Genomic DNA, 23917 nt, shown 5'->3' with positions numbered 1-23917 from the left:
CAGCAGAGGAGTAGAACGGGTGCTCTGTCATCTGTGCCGGGTGCTGTGTTTGAGAACAGTTGGAGCTGGCAGGTCTTGGCAGTAAGATCTGTTTATTTGTTCCCTATCTGACAGTCCCCTTTTTCTCCCTATTGTGTGCATCGATCACAATGAGAGATGTTCCCGAATGGATATGGCATTGAAGTTTTGTGCATTCAGGAGAACTATCATTCCTAATGAACAGAGAATGACAGCCCAGACATGAATTGGTAGAAACAGCAGTTAGATACAGAGGTAGGAGTCCTCTCTTAGACCATTTCCATAAAATAAACGCCATCGTGACTGAGGTGTCACTCACTTGTGTGTATGCTTGTGAGAAGTATTGGAACATGGTTCTGTGAGCATCTTTGCAGTGCTTGAACAGGCTGGTGCAGGTAAACTGTGGACATCTAATGGAATAATTCAATAGAATAGAATATTTCAGTTGGAAGGAACCTACAATGATCATCTAGTCCAACTACCTGACCAATTCAGGGCTGACCAGAAGCTGAAGCATGTTATTAAGGGCATCATCCAACTGCCTCATAAACAGTGACAGCCTTGCGGCGTCGACCACCTCTCTAGGCAGCCAATCTCTGAAAAAATGACACGGAATAAATGATCTGGAAGGATGTTTTGCAGTCTTTTATGGTCTGAAAGGGTTGCAGGAAGGTTCCATGGTGTCCCCTCCATTGAGAGAAGAGACAGCACCTGACTCGGGGGAAGAGGCTGTGGCGTAAACATGGATAACTAAAAATTGGCCTCTGTCATATCCTTAGTCTTTCAGAAGATGTTGTTACACTATTCCCGGAGACATCTGAAATTACTTCTAACAGCTTTATATTGAAATCCCTCAACTCAGTATTACAATTTTCCCTTCTTCAGTGAATCTGAGCCTGCGGTTTCCTTACTGTATTGTTCCTTACTGTATTGTTCCTTACTGTATTGTTCCTTACTGTATTGTTCCTTACTGATGAGGTTTAAAATAGGAGTTGTCTTTAAAATGCCATTGAAGCATTTTCACAAACAAATACAAAGATGGGCACATTTTTTTTAAAAAAAATGAAAGTTGTCAGTAAATCAGACTCTGACCCTGATAGCTTTAGTGGCCTTTTTGTAAAGATTCAGCTCCGGTTTTACGCAGTGATAGTCAGCCAGTGCTCTTGAATGTGTCCTGGTCATTAAGAATGGTTTTAACTTTTCCGTGCTGTAATGAGGTATAATAGGCCAGTTGTTGGAGACTAAATGTTTCATTGATTGCAAGACCTGTGGAACAGAATACTTGGAAATCTCCTGACACTGGTTAATGTAGGGGCTTGAAAAGGTGTGCACATCAGAAATGTACCTGCTTTAGCTCTCGCTTGCTCTTCAGTGTGTGACATTTAGGAAGATCAAATTAGCATCTCTTGTCCTTTCAGTTATGTGTAGCGTTAAGTGGAAATGAAGAAAAACCTGTCTCTAGAAAGCACAGTACATGGGAACGTTAGTTGAGAATAGTTGACCTTAATGTGAAGAGGACTATAAAATTTCTTTCTTTTTTAAATAAACTGTCAGTTGTGACTTCATTTCCTAACTCTAGTCATGTCAAGAAAGTAATGTTGATCAAGTTGTATTATTTTCCAGAATACTGTGGGTTTTTCCTCTCCAAGTGAAACAAATGAACCTAATTATAGTAATGCTTTTGATTTTTTTTTTTTTCCTTGCGCTGGTAATTAGTCTTTAGTTGTTCCTACAACTAATTATACCTCTTAGTGTCTTAAAATGCTTACATTAGCCAGTCTGAAAGAAAGAACTAGCAAGTGCATTATTAGTAGGTCATTTATCAGTTACTCGTGTTTCTCTTAGATGAGCATATGTTGCAGTTTAGTCGAATTCTAAAAATATATATAATTACCGGTGGGAAGGCTGGCTAAGAAGCAACATAATCATATTCTTTAAAAATATCAATGAAGGATCGTTGACAATTCTTAGTAAGTCTGCTTTTCTAAGTGAATTGTAAGAGGTGGTGTTTACTGACGTTCTAAACTGTAATTGCTTTTGCTGTGGTTATTTACGGAATAAATTCTTTATGACCCCATATCACTGATTAAACAGTAGTAGTAGTTACCTGTCATATGATGAAAGACTATTTATGTGGGTATTAAACTGTTTTAAAATACTTTGCTGAACTATGCAAGCTTGCCATTTAAGGAGATATTATTCTTCAATATAAAATGAAAAACAGATCGCAAAATAGAACTTGACTAATGACTATATTAATTGGGCGCAGTCATCATGCACACACTGTTTTTCTGGTTGGGATATGCGTGTCCCAAAGGCCGTAGCCATACATCGATGTAGTCCTGGGAACTTTAGCAACTCCAAGGGAGGAATAACATTTGCACCCGAATGACATAATCCCTTGAATTGATTTCTTCTACTTGGAGAATTTTGCCTTAACTTTCAGGAGCCATCACCCCTCACATTCCTCATCCCAGGAGTGCCTGTTATCATGGTGCAGGCAGCAGAAGACACCTGAGCTGGAAGCTTGGTAGGCTCTCCATTGCCTTTCAGTGGCTCAGTTGTCTTTCCTCACTCCTGTTTGGTAGGGTGTGAACAGGGGAGACGTGCAAGTTTTTCCCAGTATCCAAGGGAGGTGTGTCGTCCCATGCATTTTAGTGCCTGCTAACAAAGATATTAGTGATGGGCCTGGCAGTCCTGTCTCGTTCAGTTGTGTGGTAAGCTATTTCACTGTTTATAGAAAGCCTACAAGAAAGAGAGAAAAGTATATTCTAAAAATCTACACCAGTATTTTCCAAGGTGAGAGCAACCAAAAAGCGCTTGTCAGGAGGTGTTTTCCAAAGAAAATTAAAGTGTGCTTTGAAGAGTAGACAGTAAAACCAGTGCAGAGATGCAGATGGGCTCTTTTTTTGTGCAGAAGCGTTCAGTTTTATGAAGCTTCTAGCTCTTCCAGTGATTTCCCCCACCCTTCTGTCGTCTTCATGCAGTGGTGCTGGCAACCTTTTCTCCCCAAGCATGCTGAAGCTGTATATAGCAGAAGAAACTGTTTTCTCTTCCTTCTAGCGCGGTTTCTGTAACCTAGTTACTCCTTGAAGAAGTATTACAAACAGGAGAGAAACGTGCAAGTGAAATGGAGACCATCTGTCACAGTGTCCGGTGCAGTTTCCCTGTCTGTAGAAGTGCAATATCATCTGTGATGGTTTGATCTAGGCACCAGTCTTTGCAGAACGATCAGTGCCAAGTACAGTCTCTGTGTGTTAGGAAGTGGTCATATGTACGAGCCTCGACATGTATGTTTGCTCTGCATTAACATGAAGGAAGGTAGAATAGAAACACAGAGGGATAAATGGCTAAATGTGCTGCCTTTGCCTGATGACTAGCATAAGCATCATCTGCTTACTGCAAGTTTCAAGCAGCCTAGTTAAAAATTTGTTTACGCTTATGATTTGATCAAGACAATTTACACCCATTTTAGCAGCAATTACTGATATGTATCAGGCCTACTGGCTTGTGAAATTCTATTAAAATATAAAATCAGATAAATTAACATATCCTTGAAAAAACCTGCAGGAAAAGTCATATTCATGTTGGGTAAAACAATGGTGAAAGGAAATTAAGAATGAGTGCCAAGACATATGGCATGCTACAGTTTACTCTTCAAGCCTGGCTAAATAGGAAGTTAACATTCAGGAAAGTCTTCCAGGTAGTCTGTCTTCGCTTCATATTGCTCTATTGTGTAAATTAGTATTGCTGTTAGCAGTAATTATATTTGTATTAGGAGCATTCAGATCAGCTACTTTGGGCTTTTGGCAGTAAGCACTGTGGAAGTGAAGAAGAGGAAGAACCGTTCCAAGTGTAAAAAGCTTAACTTGTTAATAATGCATTTCAGCTCTGTTCCTAGAAACAGGAGTAAACCAACGTTTTTAGTAGGTACGAGTTAACTGTATGTGCATCATCTTTTGAGACAAAGTGAAGTGTGAGAAAAACATGTTAAATATTTGAGATGAGACGTTTCAACTATTAGGAACTAGTGAGACACAGAATTAGGTGCTATTCCATCTAATTCTGTTCCATCTGATGCTATTCAAAGAAACCCTGGTTTGGTGGGAAATTTAGTAGTTAACTACATGGAAGCACATTGGACCGATTTTCTGATCGGTGTACAACTGCAGGTACTTCAGACTTTGTGGGTGTGACTGAATATTCCGGACGGCAGACCGTAAATAAGAGCAGCACCTAGACCAGAGATTGTCAGTGCAATGAATGCTATTTTCTGCACATCTCTAACAACCTCGTAAGAAAAATAATGCCTTAATCAGAGTAACAACTGTTTAATAGCTAAAGGGGTAATGGGGTTCAGCTTAGAGCAACAGGATTACGTTGGCCACTTTACCAAGAGCACATCTTTAGGTTCCAACTTTATTTTGCTGAAGTTGGTAAACTGGCGACTACATTTGGCTTCCTTAGCGAGCCTTGCCAAAACAGATTACTGAGACTGTCATGTCAGTAAATAGTTGTGAACACGACGTGCTGAATGAGTTTTGTTTCAAGGTTCATAGATACTGTTAGTTGCTGCCATACTGGGAAAGTGGATTGTCATGCTGCACAAGGAAGATAAAAATGTACATGGCTGTGAGAGCAGTAGTTTGCTACCACTGAAGTGTGTTTTGTTCTCTTTTGGTTTTAGCTTTAAGCTCTCCCTTATTTATACTTACTGTTAATTATTAACACATTCCCATTGCAAGCCATGGTATTGGTAGCTGCCTAGTAATCTAATTCTTGCTGACTGTGTAGTTTCAACAAGCCTAATTTCTCCCAGATCTTCCATTCAAATGCTGTTAATTCAGTATTGTCCTTCCTATCTGTTCCTTGGCCTCTGGTGTGGCTGCCCACAGGAATCATCTGTCAGGCACTTTGCTGATCTGTCTTCCATTCCTCCTGGATGTGCCTAGAAGCTCCTTCCAAAACAGTAATTTTTCTTGCTATGGGGGAGCTTCTGTAGGTTAAGGCATCTCCATTTTCAATAATTCCAGACATCTTGACAAGTGACTGTCTCTGGTAAATATGGATTGTGTGCTCAGATTCAACAGCAGATGAGAGATGATCTAGTAGAAGCAAGATAAAAATCCATTTTTGGCCGCAAGTACTCTTTGTCTAGCCTGCAGACATGCTAGGTGATTAAGTGAAGAAAACAAAACTCTTCCCATCTGACTGTTATCGCTTCTCTTCCTGCCTTTTTCTGCTCTCCACTTTTGTAAGTATAAGGAACGAAATGTTGCCTCTTTTGGTGGTCCTGCTATTATTATATGCCTATAAACAAAAATTATATTGGCAGTCCATTGTGGAGGCTGGTTTCTAAACTTATTTAAATTATGAACAAGCAGACGTTATAAGCTTTCTGAAAGGTATCTTCTAGAAAATAGATCTTCAGATCAGAGGGGCCACAGCATCCCGTCTGTGTGGTCCACACCTCATTTTAGGACTGGAAGTCAGGGTTGAGGGAGGTTGTGGGAGCACAAAACTCTTTTGGGAACCCCTTGCCCAGGTGTTTGCCTTCCTTCAGCGCCTACCTGCAAAAGGACATGCCAAAGAGTGCTTTGGAAAGGTTCCCCAAAGCTGAAAAGGTTGGGTCAGCCTGGTACTGGTTATAGGAGCACTGATGGGTGTGGGGATGGGGGATGCTGCAGACATCAAGCTCTTCTCTTTGAGCTGAACATTTTAAAATACAGCAGAAATTTAAAAAAATGTGCGTTGACTTTAATCCTGTATCTCTGAATTGGATGTTTTTTTGTTTTGAAGCTTTGCTTTCCTTGGTGCCACCTCATAGTGTAGGAAGCTGCTGGTGGGAAAAGAAAATCATGTAAATCAGTGACTGTTTGATAATGTTTTTTTAACAAAATAGTGGAATAGCCTAAGAAAGTAGGTAGGGGCTATAATTGTGCAGATAACAGGGATGTTGTGATAATAATACTAAAAGAGCCATTGGTTTGTGAAATTCAGGCACTTTAGTTTCTAACTATGCAGTTGCCCATATATGCTGAAATGAAGCCTCAGGTCGCCATGTCAGAGCAGTGCTGTATTAATGATTTCTCTCCAGTCAAAACTCTGCAGATGACCATCTTTTTCTGCGAGGCAGTAACAGAATCATTCAAATGGCTATTTCAGCCTTTGTGCCTTGGTTCAAGATTGCTGTCTTATTTAGTGCTGTACAGTAGATTTTCTTTCAAATTAAATTGGAAGGACAAACGGGTTACTAAAATATAAGCAAAACCTAAGAGTTTGACAGGGAACCTGCTGATTAGAATGTGCTGAGAACTAATGAGCAGAGGTAGAGCGAGTGCATTCGTATTCCTCTGCTCGACTGGAAGTGACTGAAGTGGAGGAAACAAAATAGCTGCAACATGTAAAACATTTCCAAGAAGATCTTCACTGAGAATAAAAAAGGTATTGATGAAAAACTAACAGCGGTGGTGTCTCCCAAACAGTTGTTCTAGGACATTGTGTTCTCTCTCCTTCACTGTGTGTAGGTAAATGAATGATCCGTGACTGACATGAGAATGTCTGGGAAGGGGGGAGAATTGGGATCGCTCGAGTGAGATGAGGGGGAGCTGGCCTCTGGGGAGTGTCTCCATCCCTGGAGAAAGTTGCTTTCTTTTCATTTTCTGCTGTTAATTTAGCGGAGAGGAGAGGCAGCACTGCAGCATGTTAAATTTGAATAGTACAGATTTGCTTGTGGATGGTTCAAACTTTAAAAAATAATGCAACTGTACTGAGAATGCCATTAACCCTCAGAGGTAGTCTTTTTTTCAAAGGCAGGGTACCAGTTTAAGGTATGTAGTCTACTGTCTTTTAAATTCAGCTGGGCAAACCTCTGAGAATTGAAAATTTCTTGGTGCTTATTTAGCACACTTTAAGGATTTACGTGAAAGCAGGTAGAGGTTAGAGAATGAAAATGTCTTGGCTGAGACACACTTGAGCATGTTTTGTGTTTTGTTTTTGTGTGGTTTGGAAGGGAAAAGTGATGAAGAAATAAGAAATCAAAGTGTAAACACTTGTATTTCCGTAAGCGTATTTCTATGTAGGAACTGGAACACTTTTGACTTGTTTAAACCACTTGGGTCCCCATTCTATCCCCACAGTTTTACTATTACAACTGTATTAACATAACATTGGACCAGCTAGGGAACTAATCAGAATAAGACTGTCCTACTTAGAGAGATAATTAACCTCTATCAGTTCTCAAATCCCATTCACCTTCTAGCCCTATCAACACTTGTCCTGAAGGAGCAGTGTGGGGATGGGAACAGCCAGCTCGGGGAAGTTGGGGCAGGCTTAGCTGCCATACCTCCTAAAGGACCTTCACTGCGAACATCAGCATATTAGTATTTGGGTGCGATTTCGCTGAAGTTTAAACTTAACTTTTTCAACATTGCAGCTAAAAACCACATCCATTTTGATTGAAGGGACAAGAAGCAGCAATTTGTCAAGCTGTAGTATTTCAGTCGTGTTCAACCGTGTGCCCGTCCCTCAGCACCAGCCCGGCCACGCAGGGAAGAGGGATGGAGGGGGCTCTGTTAAGCCACGCGCCTGCCTCCTCTACGAGTTTCTCAGCTCCCAGCTGCACTGATGTGCAAGTTGTGTTGCTGCCCTGTGGAGACCGGGACTTGTGTCTTCTCACATTCAATTTATGAATGGTGTAAAGCTCTGTTGGATAAGTGGGATGCAGAAAAAAAACCACCCCCACAATGTAGTTCAGCTATCGCCCTGAAAAGGCAGAAAGATTTTTGATAGCTGTGCTTTGTTAATGACCGTGCTTATGGCATCCCACAACATCTGAGAAAGAAAACTCATTGTGCGTGTTCAGATGGAGAACTGAGGAAAGGCTGGAAGAAGGTGAGAGGGAGATAGAGAACATGGGAGCTTTTCCATATCTTTTAAATGCGTAAGGAATTGAGTCCTTGCAAACAAGCTCAAAGCTGGCTTGTTCTTAAGAAAAAGTACGGAACAGGGCCTGGATAAAGCACAGGGGGCAATGTCAGGCTTGCCAAGAAGTCAAAGATATATAGACCTCATATTTAAATGTGCTTTTTAAATTAGATTTAAATCTAAATCTTTAGATTTAAAAAATGAACTTGCAATGATACGAACAAATTATCTTTCTTTAGGCAATTTTTAATGTATGCAGACATCACAGTGCAATCGCACTGATAGCAGTCCTTCAGCAGAAAGCCTAGGAGATTGAGAAAAGATTGTAGGGTATATTGCTCCAAGTCTATAGCTGTCTATGTCAAATAACTAGACTATTTTTAAAAATAACAGAAATAATTTTGGAGGAATATAAAGTCACTTTAGACATGAGGAAAATACTACATTACTATCAGAAAATCACTAGTATTTTGAAGGTTGAAATGTTTCATCTTCATATGTTTCTTACATCATGATCTGCATCTTCAAACACAATTACAAAGCATTATTGTCATAGTGAAGGCTAATAGCAGCTGAATTTGATTGACCTGGTAATCAGCCTTTCTTCTTCCAAAATTGGGAGCTCTTTCTTCAAAGGTGGTTGGATCTCAGAAGTTTAAGTGTGCTTCCATTACAGTCCTGTGTATCGAACGTGGATGCAAGCTTTTCTGTAATGTTTTTTTGCTTTCATTACAGGTGTTTTTTGAAATAGAAAAGTAAAAAGGGGTAGACATGGAAACCAACTGGAAGTATTAGTCCAGCTCCCAAATGATAGGAGGAGCTCAGGTGTTTTGTCAGATCACTATTCATAACACTGAAAACCTCAGTCGTATTCAAAAGATGGAGGCGTAATTTGAGGGCTAAGTCATTGGTGTTCACCATATAAATATGTCTAGCAAGTATACCATAAAGCCAAACTGGGGTATGGGTGTGCTTGTCTGTTAGCTGGTAAGGTGTGTTTAGCCTCCCTTGGCTCTATGGCTCCACGGACGATTGCAAAGAGTCTAAAATACTGCATTGCATCTTTTTTTGCTCTCTGTTATCCTTGGATCAGGGTCAGAGACCAAGTCTCTTGCACTACAATGAGTGCTGCAGTGGTTTCTGAGCCAGCTGCCTGATTGAGGGACAAGAAGGGGAGAGGGAGAGAGACAGTAGTCTTGCCTCTTCAGTCTTAATACTGTCCTAAATACATGTGCTTTGTTCATCATGCAGTGAATCCCAAGAGATTTTGTTCCATGAGAACAGGTAGTCATTTGAAACGTGACGTAGCTGCTTACGTGAGCCTCAGACCTGTGGGGTAGCAGGCAGTCCTTAAAACTGGAACTGGAACTTGGTGGGGGTAGTAAGTCACATTAGTCCTCAGAGTACATTTCCAGCAATTTAAATTACCTGAACATTTCTTTTTATTACAGATCTCTCTGTTTGTGCTTCCGTGGATTTCAATCATAATGTAATATGAATTGATTTCTGTCCCTGAGAGCTAGTGATAGACCCAGTTTCTTTGAAGTGCTGAAATTGGTTATACTGTGAATCTCATGCAAAGCCAAAGGATAAAGCTAGCACCTGGATAAGAAGGTCAAAAACAAGTCTCTTTTTTAGCTTCCTGGTGATTTAAAATCTGCTAAAATGGTTAAGATATTTGAATAAGTGTACTAAATCATAAAAAAAAAAAAATAAAAAAAATATGTGATCCTCTGTGGTGAATGCTATGTTCTCCAGACTCAGGACTGTTGCAAGTAAGACCCTATTCCCCCATGGAGGCTAAGCCAATTGATGCAAGATACTGGGTGCTTCCTCTTTATTTACCATTGTCCCCCTTCTGCCCAACACCCGGGGAGTCAGCACCTCAGTTAGAAATTGCTGGCTAACATATGACTATTACTGAGAAGCATTTATCTGAGCAGAGCAATTGAAAATAAGTCAGATTCTCTCCAGCAACTGTACTTTTTTTTTTTTTCCTTAAGATTAAGCGACATTGATTTTTTGTTCTGCATTACATGGTTGGACAAGTTTGTGTGTGCTGATGTTTGGTCTTGTCAGTGGAAGTATTTTGGAAGTCACTTCTTCAGTGTTGTGTCTCTGTCTTCTTCTCAGCCTGCTTTTGAGCAGAGCTGTTAGTATGAGCATCCCCCAGAGCTCCAAAGGGCATCCTTTTCCACCCTCCGTATCCCCCTCACTGTTCTTGTACTTGCCCTGTGCCTTTTCACGCCTTGTTCACCATGTGTTCTCTCTGAGGAAGCTGTCTTCAGTCTGTGAACTCTTCAAAACCAAGAAGGGTGTAATATATTACACATATATTACACAATCTGTGTGTCCTGATTTAAATACAGTTCCTGTGGCTTCAGATGGCACAGAGGAGGATAAGATGTGGTCTTTGGGTCTTAATGTGTGACTGAAGTCCAAATCAAGCAGTAAAGGATTCAAAGTATTAATCTTGTTTTTAACATACTTCTAAACCAGCAGCACACACGATGTATTGTAACAGAACACAGGTTGAATCCGTTTTGATTTCAAGGTAGTAGGAAATGCATTGACAGATGTTTTTCCTGATAATTAACATAATCATTGTGTAAGGTAAGCATTAGATGCAAAAGAGACAATGAACCTCTCCTTTCCCTAACCTACTGATCATTGTTAGTGTGTTAATAACATGCCAATTTCATGCTTTAAGAGCTCTGCAAAGCACGATGTGACAGTTTCCACAATATGGATACCTTGCGCTGGTACATGTAGTAACCACATGTTCTCATTTTTATTGTCTCCAGGTTTATTCCGATTTATAGAGGACCAAGTCATACGTACAAGATACAAAGGCTGACAGAATCCACTTGTTACTCCTTCAGAATACAGGCGGTCAATGATGCTGGGGAGGGACCTTTCTCAGAAATATGTACCTTCTGCACAACTAAGTCAGTCCCACCTGCAATCAAAGGTGTGTAATAGATGTTTTTATGTGTACGTAAGTAACGTAATTATTTAAGTGATTGGCAAGTATGCAGTGTGTTTGTAAGGGTTAACATACATACGCAATAACACATGTGGAAAATCAGTTTGTGCTGCTTGTATATTTCTGTGAATTGTGAAGTTACGTTACAGTGGGAAGCTAGATTATCACCAAAAAAAACCAAAATCGTGTGAACAATATAAATGTTATACCAACCGCTGTTGTTATACATAAACTGTTTAAATGCTGCTGCTAGCAATAATGTTTACCAGGGGATTGGTCTGGATTACTGCAGCCCTTCTCTAAGGGATGTAACAGCTGCAGTATATATGCGTACGTACCAACGTAGGCATTAGTAAAGTTTAATGTTGGTTTTAGTTGTGTAGGTGATGTTCAGTGTAGAACTTCAGAGTTTATTTTTCCTTTAATATATAAAATTGATTATGATAGTTCACATACATAAAGCATATTGGATTTAGAACTCAGCTAGCATGTGTTCTGCTAGAAGAACAAAAGGCCCTGGGTTTTGGCATTTGCTTCAGTGCTGTTTCTGGAAGAAGATACACTCTGTTCGGTGTAAAGTTCGAGGGTAAATGTTCTTACCCAACGGTGAATTGCCGTGATTCACTCTATTATGCAGTTGAGAGATGCTACCCAGCAAAGCAAAGGCAGCTCAGGCTAGGTGAGCCAGGCTGGCGTAGGTGACGGGAGCAGGGAGGGTGTGCTTCACAGCTTCAGCATCTGCAAGGTGTCGGAGTGCCTGGGCACAGGCACGTGTCACTTGCGGGTGCCGAGTCCCTGATGCCATTGCTTCTCTGAACTGCGCTAAGTGGATAAAACTAGCGCAGGGATGCCAGCGTGCACGGTGGTCGGGCTTTCGTTTTGTGGGACAGAAATCCGTTTTATTAAATTCAGAGCTCACCTAGGTTTTTGTTTTGAACTCCCTGCCTACCTGTTTAATTCCTGTTAAATATGACTCACACCCTCGACTGAATATCAGGCAGTTAAGATACAGTGCAAATAGCAGGTCGTGTGTGGGCTGGGACCACAGGTACATGACAAAACACTGGTTGTAACAAAGAAAAGGGCACAACAAAAACTGCGCTAGTGAACGCTGCCACGGGGAGGTAATGCTATAGGGAAAAGAGATCTGTTGAGGCAAAATGATGGTGTTGGTTCCCTTCGGTGTTCGGAGCAATACAAAGGAGCGTACGTGATAAACTTAGTACAGCTTTTCATGTGTCAGGAGCACATGTTTATTCTCCTGTAAAGTATCCTAATTACTCACTGAGTGATGCCAACCCTAAAATATTATTGTTAATGGCAGTGTTTTGTAAGCGTCAAACAAAAATCTACATGTATCGGGGTGAGGGATGGAAGGAGGAGGGAAAATAATTGAGAGTGTTGTCAGCTGAGATGAAGGTGTCTATTATCAGTCTCTCAGCACTGGCAGATGTGCAGGGAGAAGCAAATGGATATTGATTACATTTGGGTCTGCGTTTGATTCCTGTGTTCGTCTTGGGTGGTAACGAATTAGTCTAAAATTCATGTAATGTATGCGGCAGCAGCAGCATTTGTTTCTTTGATAGACTCTCCTGTTGACTGTTTTCGTAGGGTTGGGAATCTAGATTGCCTTTAACAAGCTCATGTCCTTGCACGTGCGCGCGTTAACCACTTGGTAAAGTGTTCAGTGTCGTCGTTTCCCCCAGTTTTGCTTGTTCTGGTTGTGTGCTTGCTTGCTCTGCCTGATCAAGAGGTTGGACCCTGGATGCTCTCGCAGTTGTGTTGATGCCTTCCAGTGGCAGATGCTTAGTTGTACGTACAAACGTGCTGCCGCTGTTGGTGCTCTGCTCGCCTCACCTGCAAGCTTGCTGTCGGGCATAGGGCCGCATCTTCTGGCTTCCAGCTGGTGAGACATCCTCTCCCACGGAAAACAGCTTTGTAACAGCTGACAAATTGAATTTCTCCGGAGTTCTAGTGAAAGCACTAGTCTAAGCCTAGCTAGAAGTAGCAGGTCTGATCATCTGAATGTCAGGCTCAGAATTAGATAGGAGTCCAGGTCTTTGAAACTGTACTTGTACTTTTGCTTCCCAGGCTGGACTTAATCTCTAATTATATTATTTAGCTTCCCTTCTTGCATTCCTTCTCCTGTTTTTCCTGAATTAAATGTTTGATGTTATTCCACTCTTTCGATGATGTGTAGCATGGAAGGAATATGCAGGTGTCTCCACTGCCACGGGTGTTTGCTCAGAACTTGACAAAATTGCTGCTTTTATTAATATCAGGGTAATTTGTGTGTTGGCTTCTGCTTCAAAAAGATCAGTGCACAGCATTGCAATTGAATTTTAAAAGTTCAAAGTTTTCTGTCACACCCACTCCCCCTTTCTAGCGGCTCACACAGCTGACAGATGAGAAATGCTCTAACACCTTACTGTCCTTCTGCAGAAGCGATCTGGGTCCTACAGTGAACTTCTTAGGAGCTTGTTAATCAGCTCTAAGTGTCACCCAATTTTCTGTGGATAGTGTTTGTTACTGTTTAATACTACAAGAATCCTGAACTGATGAATCAGGCAAGACTGTCCTGAAATAAATGAGACTTTTGAGTGACTTGAGTTTTACGTCTTTCATCCAGTGGTGATGGCAATTTGATTTTTTGGCCACATAAATACAGTACAGATTACGTGCTACTAACCCCTGTGATGTCCCAAAGTTCTCTTTTTAAAATGCTCTCATATATATTACAGTCCATGTAAAATGAGTATGATTTCAATGCAATCTTGATATTAAACGTTAACACATTTCATTTTGTTGTAGCCCCTCGAGTGACACAGCTGGGAGGAAATGCCTGTGAAATTACCTGGGAAACGGTCCCACCCATGAAGGGCGATCCTGTTGGTTATGTTCTGCAGGTACTGGTTGGAAGAGAATCTGAATACAAGCAGGTAGGAAAATGGTCTTGTTTTGATACTGCTATATTAGTGATATAATAGAAATGTTTTTGAACATTCGTTGTGCTGCTTCTTTCTACTGTATTGGATTACACCCTGTGGTGATGTGTCAGGTGAACTTTGGTAAAGGCTGAGTCAAAATGAAGGGCTGTAATAGGTTGTTTTCTCCCCCAAGGGAGTGTATAGAACATTGTTACCTTACTGGAGTGATTTGCAACCTGTCCGTAGTTAATCACTGTTTCTAACTGAACTAACCTTTGGAAAGTTACAGTTCTGTCCACCCATGCTTTCTTCTGAACTGGCTGGTGCTAACCATTGTCTGCAGATGAGAAGATGAAGTAGGTAGATGATCTTCCTCGTTCACTAAGCCAGTTCCAAGACTCTTCATCAAGGATTTCAGTCAAGTACACAACTTTTAACTGGTTTGTTCAGCCATCCTATTCCTGTCTGAGGTTTCGATGTGTAACTGCTGTCTATCAGCTGCCCCGCAGAAAGCTGTGTCCGTTCTTGCACTGTGGGAGCAAAGTGAGTGAAGTATGACTGGTTCTTCTTTCCTTGTCTGTCTTGATTAGAGATCACAAATGGACGTTTCCACAGGGCACCTGAAATGGAACAACTCATTCACAGCTGGACTTTTTATTTCCTCTCTCAGGCCTCTGACCGTGTGATTTACAGAGCACTTCATCTGTGCCCTGTCTTCTCCCTGTCCTTTTTTTCATTGTCATACAGATTCCCAATAAGTCCAAATTGGGGAATGAGATATGTTAAACCTCAAATTAAACTCTTAAAAATATGCAACTGTGTCCTTGCTCCTCTTCAGTCTGTTTTTGAGTGTTACTGTGAATTAATGAATTATCAAAAATAACATAAGACAATTCATGTGGGTGCTAAAGATTCAGAAGCCTAACTATGTGGGTTTTGCTGCTGGTGTAAGTAATAAAACCTGTGTACTGTGTTGGCCTCAGTGTCAGTGCTAAGTGGGTAAGTGGACCCCTTTAGCTGTTGCTGATTTACAAAGTAGCCTTGATGTGTAACTTCCACATACAGCTTCAGTAAGCATAGCTTCAGTGCTTAAAATGTTCTGGATGTCCTTGGGGAGGACTGAGCATGGCTTCGTGTTCCTTTAAGGTGGGTGATGGCTTCATCTTTGCAGTCGAGAAATTGTGGTATGAAAAAACTGTAGCAATAAAGGAAATAAAAAGTACCTTCAGGGTTTTATGTTGAAAGCCTTCATTTCTCAGGAAGCATGACCCTGATGAGGGGTGTTTTGCTTGAGTTTTCACAAGTAACTCGCTAGAAGAAGCTCCCAGCTGGGATGCTCAAAGCTGTGACTTCTGGAGTTGGACTGGCTGATAACTAGCCAGGGAAAAGAGGGAGAGTGCCACTGTTTCACCTTCTCAGAAGTCAGTCCCACCCATCAAAATGACTTATCTTCATGACGGATGTGGGTGTTGTCTTAGCACTGGGCCACATCACTGGCTTACTGTCCGTTAGCTGAGCTGCAGTAGCTACGTGCGTGCTCTTAGCTCCTCTTGTGTCAATAGCAGATAAAATACATCAACGTCTTTCAGAGATTTTCTGGCTAATGCATTTCACTTTACCTTTGCTGTGGCATGTGTGTGATCACTTGCTACTATTTCGCTGAGAAGTAACATTAGTGGTGTGTTAATTACGTTTGAATCGCAAGTCCCTAATTTACTTTTAAATCTGTTTTGTTCCCTGAAAGTGACATATATATTTTGCATATGAATCTCAAGGGGCTTATTATATTAGAAAAGTTTTCCACATTGTTTTGAAGGGTTGTGCAAATGGAAAATATTGTAGATTTTCAGGCTATTAAATACACCCATGAGAGCGAACAGTGTCTTAAGTGACTGGAGTTTCTAGAATAGTCACCAGTGCATTCGTTCTGCAAGATCCAGGGATAGTGCAGCTGGATAAGGAGGAGATAAATAGCTGCATGAAGTAATTTTTTATGTCCCGCTGGTGTGGAATTAAATGCAATAGCCAGCTATTTCAGGCTATTTATGGGCTGTGCAGGACTTTGTATCACATGTAGGGTCGCTCGTCCTCAGACACTCTCCCCTTTGCTCACCCTCCAGGACACAGTTGTGTCAGTAGGATCATAGGATACCTCAAGCTGGCAGGGACCTACAAGGATGACGTGTCTTACACCAGCCCAAACGCAGATGAGTTTCATAGAATAAAAATGCACTTTTAAAATCACCTTAAAATTGACACTTTTCAACTAATGAGCACATAAAACTATTTCTCTGTTGCAAGGCTTGTAATCCTGTCGATAGTCAGATCACTTTGTTTGCAGCAATTTAAAGGCAGCTATCTAAGGCAAGGCATTAAACTGTTTTAACTAGGAAGACATGTTACAAAACCCATGGAGCCATGTCCCTGTGTCTGCTACCAGTTCACTTACTTCAGATGAATACAGCTGATAGGTGACTAAAGCTGGGTTCTTCATTTTATCTTAGAGCTGTAATTCTTGCTTTCAGTGTTTGAATGAGTAAAAGCTTATGAGTGTAAGTTCATGTGCAGGTATGTCCTGGAGCAGAGCAAACCAATTAAAGGGTAGAGCATTTACTAAGCATTAGTGTGTAGAATTGGCTAGGCACAGCAGAAATCAAGATGATGATGCATGTCAATCTGATTTTTTGTGTGTTTGTGTGTATGGAATGGGAGAATATTTGCTCTATGTCGTATGTTTCTCCACCAGAAAATTTTACAAATATATTGTTATTCAGATAGACTTATTAGGAAGATGCCAATATGACCTTTGTGTTACTGGCTTAGCATGCATGCTCCGTTATGTTTTTTAAACTGGTGTGATGGTGTTTTATTGTCAAGAATGTTGTATGCTTTACATAGGAGATTTTAGTCTTTTCATCCAAATAAAAGCTTGGAAAAGGAAGTTCCTATCATCATGAAAACTGAGTTAGAACTTTTTAAAGATGTTTGAGTTTTCAAAACGCAGCTATATCCTGTGACTATTTGGGGAACAGTTGTGCACAAGGAGCGGCACGGTGTCAAGCACAGTCTCCCTGGACTTGAAAAGAAAGCTGACAGAAGTCCTTATTCAGGCAGCGCAAATGTGACATTCAATTCCCATTTCTGGGAAGATTTCGTTACAGATCTTGATCCAGCTCTTTGCTAGGAAGCCCTTCAGAAGGTGCAGAATGGGATGTTCTCCCATATGAATTTCGTTAATAGAAGAAAAAAATCCACTTGGGCACTTTGTGCTGGCTGAGCATCAGTCAGTCAGCTTCAGTTCGTTCTGGCACAGTCGGTGTCCATGGAAATAAGCGGCCATGATTCACTTCCCCTGTTCACACAGCGTAGCTCTCTAGTACACAGCACTGATTTTTCTGGAACTACCTGTGGACCAGTATGAAATAGGGCATCGTAACACCTGTCTAGTGTGGTTTGTAACTAAAGTGAATAAATATAGAAAACTCATTATGAAATAAAACATTAATAGGCGAAAACAAAGTCTTGTTGCCATCTGTTGGGTATGAAAGTTTGAGCTCCTTATTAATCTGTTGCTGTGTGTGCCATCCTAGAGATGAAGCTCTTGAGAGATCCAAGGACACCTAGGTGCAGATCCCACCGGTCTGTACTTGCATCTCACTTAGGTTGTAGAAACAAATTCCAGTTACAGAAAGTAATCATCTTCATTAATTCATTAAACAAGCTAAATCACTTTAGTGTTTCCTGCCCCTGCTGTGACATTAGCCACTGACATGCTTTTGGGTAAAGCTGTGGTTTCTCTCTAGATCATCGCACCTGAGCTGTCTCCCTCTCCCTGTAGCCCGCTGTATGCAGCCCTCCATGTCCCAAAGCCACTGCTTTTCCACCCTTTGACCTAGTAGAGGTGGCATCAAAGTACTCAAAAGCCTTTGTTTTTTCTTTCAGACTGGGGCTATAGCCGTCCCTGCCCCCCTGTGGGAGAACACGTTGTAAATATTGCTCTGCTGAGAAATGTCTGAAGAACTGGATTTGCAGGAGCTAACAGATAACAATTTAGCTCCCTAAAAGTGTGTTTAAAAAAAGTGAAATACTTATTTTCCTGTTTCTCAATATGTTCCTTATTGTGTATTTGTATGCTTTATCTCTTCAGATACTTCGAAAAAGCAGTGGCATGTGACAATTCTTTTCAGGAAATCAAATTTCCCTTGTTTATGAATCAGGACGTAAATCATGGCAGGTTCCAGGAATTGATGGCCCAGATATGGTTTTCTGTTTCTTGTGCTTTCATCCAGCAAAGCTTACTCAGTCAAAACTTAGCTTTAAAGTGTGTTAAAATCATCTCCAGCTTTGCATAGTTTTAACCTGGAGTTGGGGGCGGCAGGTGCTAGCAGGAGCTGAAGCTTGGGATAATGGTCGTAACACTCAGCAGCCTAAGTTTTAGTTTCCCAGTTGAGCAGCTCTGGGGATCAAATCACCAAGGAGCCAGCTCTTCATATGAGCTGACATGGGAAATGAGAGCTGAGCTTTAAAGCTTCTTTATCCGTAAATTGTTTGCTGGTGAGGCAAAACATTCTACCTTTGAAATTTTGGAGAATTTGGAGGCAATGGTGTTTCATCAGCTTCTGCCACATCTCATCTAGGAGAAAACTGTCCCCAAATGCTTTCCAAATGAAGAAGAGATACGGGTAGGATACACTGAGCATGTAAAAATGATCCCCCAGCAATGCAGTGGGAAGGAAGCCTGCTTGCATCTGCGCTGAGAGGCAGACACCTGGGAGAATCCGGTCAGTCTTACCAAGCCCTAACTTCTATTACTGATTTTTCTTTGTTTCAGATTCTGTAGCCACACAGTCTCTGAAACACGTTCAGTGCACTGTTAATTTGTGTAAAGCTTTAATCGGCAAACAGTTGGTTTTCCTTCTCTAAACAGTAACTCAAAGACACTTGCACCAGTGGCATGCCAAAATGCAACACAACTGTACAGTACACATTGGCATTTATTATTAGTGCTGCTTGCCTTGAGCATTTTCTCTGCCTCCTGATGCCAATTTTGTGTCATGAGACGGAGCAAATAATTTTGCTAGAGGTTTTTGGTGCAGCCCACCTGGCGGAAGGTGATCTGAGGGACTCTTGTTCACTTTGTTGAGGAGAGAAGGCTGTCCACACAGCTCTCAAGAGTTTGTGAGCATCACGACAGTGGGGTGAGCGAAGCTGGTTTTGAGTCTGGATAAAATAATAAGCCAGTTTCTTCAAGAGAATTCTGTCAGATGGCTTAGAAAAGACATTAAACCTTTCAAGTGGGCATACTTTCCAAATAGATTGAAACCTGGATTGAGCCCTGGAACAGGCTGCCCGGGGCGGGAGGGGGTTGTGGAGTCTCCTTCTCTGGAGACATTCAGCGCCCGTCTGGATGCGTTCCTGTGTGACCTGCTCTGGGTGGCCCTGCTCTGGCAGGGAGGTTGGACTAGATGGTCTTTCGAGGTCCCTTCCAACCCCTCACATTCTGTGATTCCTGATCTTCTTATCAAAGTAGGCTTTTATTAATTATTAAATACACTGGTCATTGCAATGGAGTGCAACCACCAGGTATGGTTATCTTATACTTTCCACTATGCTGCTTACAGGGCAATTGTGGCTGTCATTTTTATTATTTGGAAGAGATGGGCTTGGAATTATTTAATGACATCGGTGAAATTGAGAAATACTTGCCTACAGGAATCCTCTGAGCTGTCTAGCTTGGTCAGTAGGATCAAATGCCGTAAGAGGCTTCAGCGGCAGTTTATTACTTGTGATGTTTTCATTGAGGGAGCCAGGCAAAAAGCTCATCATGTTTGTATTGTGTTCTCAGGTGCCTAAACAGAAAAGCTGTGTTTAGGAACTGAAAGCGATAAATTGGATAGCCACGGTGGCTTGTTGGCCACCAAAGTGTAATGTGCTACATATAAAAAAAGTGTGCTGCATAATATGGTTATATATGGCTTCATGTTTGTTTAGCAAATTTAAAGACCTTATACATAATTGTCAGGGTTTTTTTACTCTGTTGTGTATGTGAAGTCCGTTCAGAGCATTAACAGTGTTCGCAGGCGGGCACACAGCTTTGTGCTGAGGGCATCCTGCGTTGGCTTAGCCTGGTCCTACAGACACTACAGCAGCAAACTTGAGCTGGAGCCAGGAGTGTCTCCAAGGTGCTCGCTGCAGCCGGCAGTGGAGGATACCGAGGCTCCGTCAGAAGTGAATGACGGTGAAGCACACACATTTTTTACCTGTTACTGGGAAAGGACATCGTTCCACTGGCGCTACGTACTCATCAAACCACTGAAAGCAGGACAATTCCCACCACCTTCCTAGCTCTAGTGCGGGAAGTGTTTTGTCTTTATCATTAGTGAATATTAATACCTGTATTCAGTGTACTTTCTACTAGATTTCAAACTTTCTTCAAAGATGTGCTGTTCTCTCACTGGGCTATCTGGCTTTTTTCTGGAAAGTGCTGTTGAGTAGCTGGCTTGAGTGAACTTGGTCATCTGTATTGATTAGACTGTAATGAAGATACAGGTCTTTGATTTAACCAGACTTAGCCTCCAGTTGCACTGGTATTCACCACCCTGACAGAACAAAACAAGTAAAAAAAAAAAACCCAAAACAATTAACTGGACAGGTTTTTTCAGTGCAAAGGCAGGTTGTATATACCCCATCCCTAGTATCTGTTAAATGTAATTTATGAAGCTTAGATTGTAAAATTTTTATTAAATGTCATTATTTAGATTTTACTGGATTTTTATTTTGATTTAAAGTGGTGATATTAGTTGCAAAGGTTCATTTATGGCAAAGGCAGGCATGTAGAACTCCTCTGATTATGCATTTTGAAATTAAATTAATAATTGCAACAGCACCAAAAAACATACCTTGCTTACAGTTGTTTCGTAAGGATCGATGCTTTGAGTTACATGTCTCAGAGTCTAGAGAAATGGGAGTTAGGTGAGTCCTCCAAGTAGAAGAATCCTGACTCTGGTCCTGTGGAAGAACACATCCTTTTTCAATTGCTCGCTGAACCTACATTTACGTGCCAAAGGCATGCAACTTTTCTTAGCGTGATCTTTTGTATTGGGAGTAAACTGAAGTATTAACCACGTACCGGGTGAAGCGTTGATGAGAGAGTAGGTGGAGGACAGTTGCCCGCAGCAGTTGGGTATTAGAAATGGAACCGCATTTGGAAAACAGAGTGGCAGAGATGTTCTGGGGATGAGCTATGCTTTGCAAACTGGTGTTTCAACCTTCACATTATTTCTGTGGACCGCTACGGCACTTCCAGTTTTGTTTTCCCTGCAATTACTGTCTTCCTGTGACTTAATGTCTCACTTCTCATCGGCATTGGGAAGACAAGCAAGAACGACAAGAAAGGCAGTGGTGCATGGCTGTGGTTACCTGCAGAGATTTACAGTATGAACTTGTTGTATTCCTGTCACTTGAGCTAGAGTGAACTTCCTGTGAATGCTGAGCATACTTGAGGAAGGTAACGTAACGTAACGTAATTTTGTTTAAACGTTGCTTCTTCGCTTATGCCTTGGCGCCAAGAAACACCAGCCGGTTAGAAGACTTCTACTTAGTCACTATCATACAAGCTGTATTTGGAAAGACTGTGAAAGTTTAAAAAGAAAAGAAAAACCTTAATCTTTTGTCCCAGACCTTCTCAAGAAATCAGCGACTGGCTTTTTAACTGAGGGATGAGTCTCAGGGGCAAGAATGGGCAGGAAAGCTGGACTCTGTAAGTGGTGCTTAGCTGAGTGTGTCTCTTCTTTTTCCTTCTGTATTTCTTACTCCAGAGTCATGCAGAGGAAGTCCTCTGTCAGCTCAGGTCTAACTTCCCTCTTGTTACCCTTTTCTGGGTTGAGTTCTTACCTCTGGGAGGGAAGAGATGCTCTCAGCCTTCTGCTCCCACAGCGAGGAGAAGGCAACCAGCTAAATGAGCAGAGGAAAAGTTCAGGATGTTTTTTTTCCAGCAGATACAGGCACTTTGTGATACGTCTTTAATTTCATAAAATAGCAGTTTCAACAACACTCCATTATATAAGTTGTTGACTGGTTGTTTGTTTTCAGAGTTCTTAAATGTTTCCAGTGGTCTTTTTCCATTTAAGTTGCAAAACTGTCTCTTAGCTATTCAGTTATCTCTCTTCTTTCTCATGTTGTGACTCACGCTCTCCAAGTCATGCAGTACCTGCATTTGATTAACATAAATACATGATGGGTTTGGGTTGCTAAAGAACCCAATAAAATACAACCAAGAGGAGCTTTTTTGTACCTTAATCATATTTTATTGTTTCCACAATTCTGAAAGTGTAATTTCTGTCAAGATTGCTGACTCTTGAGAGAGATGTGGGTGGGAATCCATTAAAATAATATTTGTAACCAATTTTACGATTATACAGTGAATGTCTTCCAATAACCGTAGTTTGCAGGTTTTCTTCCTTTCAGGGCCAAACACGGTGCTTATGTCGTAGACACGTTTTAGGCATAGAGTTACATCTTAAGAGTGCAGAAATACGTTTGTGATGTTTGTCACACCCACAAAAGATGAGTATGTCTTATGGTTGATATGTTGTGGCCTTATGGTTGATATATTGTCTGAAGTTTTGGCTGTCCTTGTGCACGTTGACTCTGTGGATTGCTCTCTATTGAGACCTCTGATGGTTGGACATCTCTCCCATAGTCCTCCACATGCCTCTGGTTTTCCAGAGGCTGCCCTGACCTAGTGAGTTCCTTCCCTTGAGAGCTGCAGAAGCGTTTCCTTAAGAGACTCAGACTTGACCTAACTTTCTGGATCAAATCCTTGCAAAACCTAGCGTTGTTACTTCCTTAATTTTTTTTTATGCTGGGAAAGGAGGAGGAGGTTGTCTTGCTCTGTGTATTTGACTGCTTGCTGTTCTGTTTTGAAGGTGTACAAGGGAGAAGAGACCACATTCTACATCTCAGGCCTTCAAGTCAACACAGACTATCGGTTTCGCGTCTGCGTCTGCCGCCGGTGCTTGGATACCTCACAGGAACTTAGTGGACCTTTCAGCCCATCCGTTGCCTTTATGCTTCAGCAAAATGAGATCATGCTTGCAGGAGAAGTGGGAAGCATAGATGATCAGAAGATAAAGAGCATGATTCCTACTGATGAACAGTTTGCAGCCCTCATTGTTCTTGGCTTTGCAAGTTTGTCAATTATATTCGCCTGTATATTACAATACTTCTTTATGAAGTAGAGAATTCAATGGAAGTTTGAGATACAAATTTAACTAATGCTACGCATTATAATCCACACATTTATCCAGATATTCCTTTTTTTGAAATCCTTTTGTTCTACCATACATTTTATATACTTCTCTTGTTTTTACAGTTCTAGCTTGAAGAAAGATAAATCAGTGTTTTGATGCACCTTTTTGAAATTCAAAACTAGGAAGTGGTCAAACTGGAGAAACAAGCAAACCAGATACCAAAAGCAAGATTTCTTTTTTTTTTTTTTTTCCTTCACAGATTCAAAATTGTCACCAATTTGCCTTTTCAACATTGTTTTGGTTTTTTCACTGAAGTTCGTACAGTCTTTTATTTTATCTTACTATTTAGGAAATTTTAATCATGAGTCACTTTTTTGTCTCTTCTTTTTCCTTCTAAACATTAGTCACAAATGTCTATAGTGGTAAGACTAGAATACAGTGTTAGTCAACAGTACCAGGTTTTCCTTGAACAGTATTAGCAATGTTGCCTATGAATTACTCACTACATTTGCCCCCGTTTGTTCAAGATAAAACGTGAGTTGTTATTTTAACTGTCTAGTGCATTTAAATTGGAACAATATCCTGCAGTTGAAAAAGCTTTTTAGTTATCTGTTGTTTTTACAAACACTATAAACTGCCTGTATAAGAAATCAAATAACCAAACTGCGTATAAATTATGAAGCATTATAGATTTTTTTTTTTACCATTTTGATTCCTAGCAGTAATTTTAAGTAAGAGGGCATTGTGCAATAGTTAGTTATTCCCATGTTCAGCTATTTAAAAGCTGCTTTAACTTGTCTGTTCGTCAC

At 41.0% G+C, this 23917-nt stretch overlaps 1 protein-coding gene across 1 annotated transcript in view; it reads left to right on the top strand.

The window, feature by feature from the left end:
* FNDC3B (fibronectin type III domain containing 3B) overlaps positions 1-23096 on the top strand; it is a 163518-nt gene extending 140422 nt beyond the window's left edge. The window contains exons 23-25 of the mRNA XM_009955796.2: positions 10749-10915; positions 13742-13869; positions 22785-23096. Of these exons, the coding sequence (XP_009954098.2) occupies positions 10749-10915; positions 13742-13869; positions 22785-23096 (607 nt within the window). The remainder of the gene's footprint in view (positions 1-10748; positions 10916-13741; positions 13870-22784) is intronic.
* Positions 23097-23917: the final 821 nt, after the last annotated feature.

The sequence above is a fragment of the Leptosomus discolor genome, chromosome 7, assembly GCF_034619465.1.
Source record: "Leptosomus discolor isolate bLepDis1 chromosome 7, bLepDis1.hap2, whole genome shotgun sequence".
NCBI lineage: Eukaryota > Metazoa > Chordata > Aves > Leptosomiformes > Leptosomidae > Leptosomus > Leptosomus discolor.
Note: the sequence above shows the minus strand (reverse complement) of the source record. Positions and strands in the feature narration are given on the sequence as shown.